Here is a 7,454-nt window from a genome sequence, read left to right as displayed (position 1 = left end):
AAGCAAGAAGTCATGCTTCCTTGTCATGGTTAGTAAACATGGCAAGGAGGGTGCACCAGCTTGCAGGCTCACATCTGCTTTACATCTTGTAAAGATAACGCTGGAGTAAATTTTTTTTTCAAACAATCAATATAAGTCAATAAAGATAAGATGTTCTACATGACACGAGCATGGGACAAAGAAAAATTCTAAGTCCCCGACGGGAATCGAACCCATGGCCTCTCAGATACCGGTTGGGCGCTCTAACCAACTGAGCTACGAGAGACTCGTTGTGAGCTGGGCCATTTTACTAGGTTGATATGTGGCACGCGTCCTGCATACTGCTAGGATCAGCAATGTCGAATTCATCAAGTTTTTGTAGTAAATAATAAAGATTTTTTATTTTTTTTTTTATTTTTTTTTTATTTTTATTCATTCACAAAAACAATAACACTTATTACACGAAAAGAAACTACGTAAAAAATTACTTACATTAACAACATACAAAAAAAGAAAAATTAAATAAATAAATAAAAGGGCGACTCCTCTGCCTAAAAATGTTTCCTTTTGCCTATTATTACATCAGTTCAATATTATTATTTTTTAACAAATATTATACGCGATAGCTACTTCATAAAGTTCAGTTTGATTAACAGCAGTTACTAATAATTAATATTTAATCCTAAATGTTATTTATAGTTAATAGTTGATAATAATTGATGATAATTGGTGCAGAAAGATATCCTAGATAAGTAATATAAAACAAAAAAAGTATATTTATCTCTCAAATGCACTTTGGCCTTGGTTCGCTTAAAGAAGGTTAATATACGAGGGAGTTTTTTTTTTTTTTTTTTTTTTTTTTGCAAAAAAGACTACGTAATGTCGAGAAGTGGAAGTAAAAGATTCCATTTCTTAGAGGTAGTATCTAGGTTGTTGGACTCTATATGAAACTGCGATTTAAGGGACACAAGAAAAGTTGTTAAAACCGGGATCTTCTTGTTGACTCTGCAGCTCCATATATAATGTCTTGCCAGAAGAAAGCAGAAATTTAATTGAAGTGAAAACTTGGTGGTGTCTGGTCTCAGACCCAGATATATGGCGGAGTGTTTTGGATAGTCTATCGTTATTAGGTTGACCTGTTTAAGTTTTTCAGTCAAAGTTTCCCAAAAGGTTGCTACTATTGTACAGTTCCAGAACAGGTGGATCAGGTTTTCGGGATGGTTGGTACAAAAAGAGCAGTTTGGGTCCTGCTTTATATCAATTTTTGTTAGGAAAAGGTTCGTTGGTAGAATACGATGAAGAAATCTGAATTGGAAGTTTACGAGTTTTGTGCTTTTTGTGCAACTAGCTGCCAGACAATAGGCATTAGTCCAGTCAGCAGAACATCTTTCATCAGATTTAATACTGTCGTTCCATTTCTCTTGGCATCTTAAAGGTGCGGTTCTTTTGGAAGAGAGGAGCTTCTGGTATACAACTCTGTTCGCTTTATCGTTCTTAATAAAAGTCTCGGAAAAGGTATCGGGATTTTCTATGCTACAAGGTTCTTTGCCAAGACAGTTAGAGTTGAAATGGTGCCGAAGGGCAGAAATAAGGCCTAGATACTTTATAGGTTGTATTCGTATATTGTAAGTGCTGATAAGATCTGCAAGAGGGAGAAAACTGCGCGAGTCCGTCATTAACTGGCCTACCTTAGTAATTCCATGTAGGAAAAGATGTTTGTAGAAAACCGGTCTGTTTTCGATTCTAATTAGTGAATTATGCCATATGTGTTGTTCCAGAAATTGCTGCTCGGTTTTGATTTTGTCATCAAAGTTAGCCTCTGACCATATTTCTAAAATTTCTTGTAGAAAAGGGTCTTGGACCGATATCGACTTTGAAATGTCACGTTTATGTAAGTTGCATCTGAAGATTAGTTTGCCGCCATACTTCCCAAGTTCAAGTTCAAAAAATTCTTTCCATTTTCCGCGGTTAGAGTCGTCAAGATATTTTTTAATCCAAACAGTCTTGAGCGATTTGGTAAAAGAAACAATGTCAACCATTTTTAAACCTCCGTTTTTATAGTCGTTTATCATGACACTTCGCTTAATCTTATCACCCTTATTGTCCCAAAGGAAGCTGTAGAAGAGATCGTTTACTTCTTTGATGATTTTATGATTTGTCGCCAAAGGGGCTAGAATGTACGTAAGTTGAGATGCTGCTAGACTTTTGATTACTTGGATTTTGCCGAGTAACGTTAGCCGGCGATATTTCCAATTGCTTAAAATGTTTCTAATTTTGTCCGTTTTTTCCCTATAATTTATGTTTAATGTGATGCTAGGATCAGTAGAAAGCCAGACGCCGAGGGCCGTAAATAATAAAGATGGTAAATTTTAAGCTCGGTAATAAATAATAAAGATAAGATGTTCTACATGACACGAGCATGGGACAAAGAAAAATTCTGAGTCCCCGACGGGAATCGAACCCATGGCCTCTCAGAATACCGATTGGGCGGTATTCTGAGAGGCCATGGGTTCGATTCCCGTCGGGGGACTCAGAATTTTTCTTTGTCCCATGCTCGTGTCATGTAGAACATCTTATCTTTATTATTTATTACCGAGCTTAAAATTTACCATCTTTATTATTTACTACAATATAAGTCAATTTGGGCTAGCAAAGAAAAGTTGGAGATAGTATCTTCGTGTAGCAGGTGCGAAATTTGAGATTGAGATCGAATTCCATTTTTAACGCGTACCTTCAAAGAGGAAAAAAAGTGACCATCTGTGAGAATAAAGTACTTTTCAGTGTTTGCTAATGATGTCTAAAACTCTCACAAAATAGTAACTTTAAGAAAAACTTTTCGCTCAGTCCGTGTTATAAAATATTTCTTTTACACGTTTGAACCAACCAAAGCTTAGATATGGATTTTTTTTATTAAATAGGAGAGACCAAAATATAAAACTCGACAACTAAGTAATCTCATTTCCTGAATTTCTAAAGGAGAGTTGAAATGAGAAATTACCTTGAGAAATCGGAAGTTCGATAAATTGAGGTTAAAATTGCAGTGTTAGTAGAGCAAATACATGGAATGAGTTTTGGTTTGCGTTCTCTGGAGGTGCGAGAAATTAAGGGTCCGAGAAATGGATAGTTTGCCTTAATTAACATGGTTTATTTGATGATAACTTAAAATTCGGAATTACCTCATTTTTGAAACTAGCATTGACCCTTAAAGCAAAGTTCAAACGGCATTGGTCAGGATTTTATTTCCTGGCATTTTAACCCTGAAGTGTGTTTCTAGCTCTAAAGCCGCGTTTAACACATTCTCGACATTTTTTGTGACGCCCCAGCAGCATGTGGCTTGCGGTGTTGCTACTAACACACAAATCAAACCTGCTGGTCTCTACCATATATGGCAAAGAGTAAATAGTCGGGTTCAAGTCTGCGGCTACCGGTGGCGAAACTTGTTAGATGGTTTCACTTAGAGCGGGAATATGAGCGATCAATAACAAGATAATTTAAACCGGAGTCACATAGATCTTGATTTTTTGCAACAGCCGGGTCAAAAATGAGAAGAGCTACGCTATGAATTGCCGAAGGTACTCAGCGAATTTAACCCTGTTTCTCTTTTAAATTCTTGATAAAAGAGTAGCGTTTGTGTGATGTTTTATTTGATGGAATGATTGCTTTTGTTTTAGACAACGATCCGAGAATTAAGTGGAAGAGTCGCTGGTTGGAGTTGTGAGTCAATGATGCCCCACAGAGGTAAGCAACAAACTGACTGGATAATTTTATTAACCGTTTCTTCTTCGGTAAGAAAAAACTTTTCCGCTCTTTGAAGCCGCTAGCCTTAGCTGCTTGCCAAATAATTTATTAATTCACTAAATTCCATAACTTGTCATGCAAGCCCACCAGGATCATAAAATAAGTCGGGATTTGTACGAAGAACATCGCGTTAGTTCTTCAAAAAGTAAAGGAAAACACATCTGACCATTCCTTAGCGGGACGTTTACACAAAAAAATAATTCGTGGAAGATTTTGCTAATTTTAAGCGAGATGAAGTTTATCAACAGAGCAATACAATGGAATATTTAATTGACTAAATATCTGGTAATGTTTGGTTTAAACATTTCTAGATTTTTTTTGATACACCTTTTCTCATCTCAATCAAATCTAGACAATTTTTAATGTTTTAGCACTATGCCAAATAGAACGTTTTCTGCTGTAAAAATTCAACCCGTCTTATTTTGGCTGTCAAACATGGATCACATGCCTTTGTTATATAAAATAGAGAATTCGTTACTGTGTTTTGTTTCTGTTGAAAAATATTACTATATCAAATTTGAAACTAACTCTATCGAAAAAAAATTAACAAGAAGTTCACTCAGTTCTAGTGGTTCCTTCCCAAATAATGAAACTTGGCTCAGAATCGAATCCCAATTTAGAATGCTTAACCAATTGCAAAGAAAGACATTATTTCTTTTAATAAACGTTTTATATAATGAATTGATCGATCTGATTAAGACAACCGACTGCGTTTATTCAATTAAAAAAGTAGAATCACTAATATATTTCCTTTTCATGATCTTTGCCTTTTACTTCCTATGTTTATAAAAGACCGGCTCTAAATTATGTAAATTAGCCACGCGGACAAAAAGACCGTTGGGAAATTTGAACTTTATTATTTTAGATTTCTAGTTAACATTTTAGAAATTAAGATTGAAATGTTTTTTAAAGGTAAAATTTGAAATCTTTAGATGATTTTTACGTTAATCAACACAGCGTTACAAACTTTGAATTATTTTTTCTTTTCTTTTTTTAAAGGACAATAAAAAAATAGTGAACACGGGCACTCAATTTGATTGTTCTTTTACTGAACTGACAACATAAATTTGTATTCTAATTTGAAAGTCGCCAAAATATGAGATAAAATGTGAAACAAAACTTACGCTTGCATTTAAAATTCTTGTAATTTAGCTTATTCTTTTCCGTCGTAGCCTAGCCAGGGAGATAATTGAGCGAGCCACGGCAAACACAAAACTTTTCGACAGGTCTTTTCAGATTTGTTTTGATTCTTTGTTTCATGAAGTTGATAATACATCTCAGTAATATTCAAGAGTAAAGTCCCAATTGATTTTTGGGTCAATGCTTTCGCAAGAAATTGGGAGTAAAAAAATGGTGGTAGAAAATTGGCTTATATGATAAATTTTAATATTTTAAAACAACAAGCAGTAAACTAATTTTTACTGGGAAAAACTCAACGTTTTCGAATAACTTTACTTCGGAGCCAAATTTAGTCGAAGAGGTTGAGCAATATTCAATCAACTGGACACTCAACCGGACACGTTTGTTTTATCGTCAGAAGACAAAGAAAGACCACAACAACCCAACAAACCGAACATTTCAAACCCAGTTCATCCAAGCAAAAAACTCCACCGATTTTTTTTTTTTTATCCTTAAGAGTTTAGTGGAAATTATTGTATTTATAGACGGCTCAACGTAATTACAGCTTACTGATCAAACGGCCGGCCACTTTAAATTAGGTTCTCTTCACCGGGATTCTGCAGAGTTTCGGTCTAAACTGTTCTGAAATTAGTGGTAGGCAACTTAACCCATAAAAAAATTATCTTTGAACAGCTAAAGGAAGATATAACCTTAATTTGCGGGTAGAAATCAAGCTACGGCTATAAATATCTATTTTTTTAAAGACGCGCGGAAACAACTTGAAAAAGTAAGCTTTACTTGTTCAAGCTGCAATCCGTTTCCATCCGAGCCATCCGCAGCCAAAGATGTTCGTTAACAGTTTTAGTGCTCTGATATAGCAATTTTTAATAAAAAATGGATTACTACTTAAAGGTTTCCTTCGACACAAATCGAAGCTGTGTGGCTGTTCAAAAATTTGGTAAAATCCGTGACAATTTTTTTCCTATACAGGACCGGGTGGAGTCAACCAACTTGGAGGTGTTTTTGTCAATGGCCGACCGTTGCCCGACTACATGCGACACCGAATTGTTGAGTTGGCACACTGCGGAGTCCGTCCATCGGAGATCTCTCGGCAACTGCTCGTGTCCCACGGCTGTGTAAGCAAAATTCTCGGCAGATATTACGAGACAGGCTCGGTCAGACCCGGAGCCATCGGGGGTAGTAAACCAAAAGTCGCTACTCCGCGCGTGGTGTCGAAGATTCTGGCATACAAGGAGGAAAACCCTTGTATTTTCGCGTGGGAAATCAGGAACAACTTGTTGAGTGACGGAGTCTGCGACAAAAGCAATGTGCCAAGCGTCAGCTCGATAAACAGGATTTTGCGTAATGCGGCGTCGGAGAAAGAACAGCGCGTGGCGCACGAGAAAGTCAAACAGCACGTGCAGCATCTGCAGCAACAGATGCCAAACGCACCTCAGATGAATGGGTTCCAAGCACAGATTGGTTTCGCTATTCCACCAAACGGTCAAAACGCTCTACCAACAACTCTTCAGACACTTCAACAACAGCTGCCCACTCCTCATCCTGTACCGCAGGCTCCCACACCTGTCGAGAAACCCACGCATGCTCAGGAAATTGTACAGAGCGTGGAAAAGAACGAGAGTGAACACCGTGGCACGCCGCAAAACGGTGAGAAATTAGAAATTCGCTAGAAGAGTGAAAACAAGAGAAAACATTGACGGTCATCGACGATAGCAAACGTCGAGTAGTCCTTTTTCCTCTTTTGATTCTGTATGTTAGTGTCATTTTATCATTGGTGAAATTATTGACTAGAAATATATTTTTAAGTACGTACCTTATAATTCAGTTATAATACAGCTAATATCATAGGTAACAAATTACTCCTTAATTTTGGCGCGAAATTTTAACGTTAATTTATAATTTCACATGTGAAATTATAAAATTACCATGGCAACGTAGCTAGCGGCAAGATGGCGTCCGGGATAAAAGATGTTTTAAAGCTTAAACTTTGTATATTTTCGCTTGAATTTCATCTTAGCCAGCTAGCCTTGACCATGTAATAAAACTTTTGATTATATTTTATATTTCAACATCAAAATGACTTCAAGACTTAAGCCAATTACATAAATGGCATCGAGCGGATTTTTGAGCGTTACACGGGCGCCATTTTCAGTTCATTCAAGACGAACTATGTGAGAAATAGTTGACAGTTGATTCATCTTTGAAACGTTTTGTCAACGTAACGGCAAAAAGGAATCTCTCAAAGGTTTTCTTCAAAGACTAAAAAACTTGCGAATTAAAGCAAAATGTATGCTTTCAACTTTTCAAAGCTCGGAGTTCGCGATTGAATATACCAGTCAAAAACCTACGATTGCAAACGTAATTTGTCACCTATGATATTAAAATGTAATCAAATACTCGTGAAATTAAGAAATAATTTCACTTGCATTTTGTCAAAATTCTTATAATTTCCCTCGCCTATAGGCTCGGGAAATTATTAGAATTTTGACAAAACGCGCGTGAAATTGTTTCCTAATTTTACTCGTCACCATTTGATT

General features: G+C 36.4%; 1 protein-coding gene across 1 annotated transcript; it reads left to right on the top strand.

The window, feature by feature from the left end:
• Positions 1 to 3,651: 3,651 nt before the first annotated feature.
• On the top strand, positions 3,652 to 6,564 carry LOC144641412 (paired box protein Pax-2a-like; the record flags this gene model as incomplete). Its single annotated transcript, XM_078500429.1, has 2 exons — positions 3,652 to 3,717; positions 5,887 to 6,564. Coding segments are annotated over exons 1-2 (694 nt in total), but the record flags the coding sequence as incomplete, so codon positions are not given.
• Positions 6,565 to 7,454: the final 890 nt, after the last annotated feature.

The sequence above is a fragment of the Oculina patagonica genome, unplaced genomic scaffold (genome assembly GCF_052425735.1).
Source record: "Oculina patagonica isolate OP01 unplaced genomic scaffold, crgOcupat unplaced919, whole genome shotgun sequence".
NCBI lineage: Eukaryota > Metazoa > Cnidaria > Anthozoa > Scleractinia > Oculinidae > Oculina > Oculina patagonica.
Note: the sequence above shows the minus strand (reverse complement) of the source record. Positions and strands in the feature narration are given on the sequence as shown.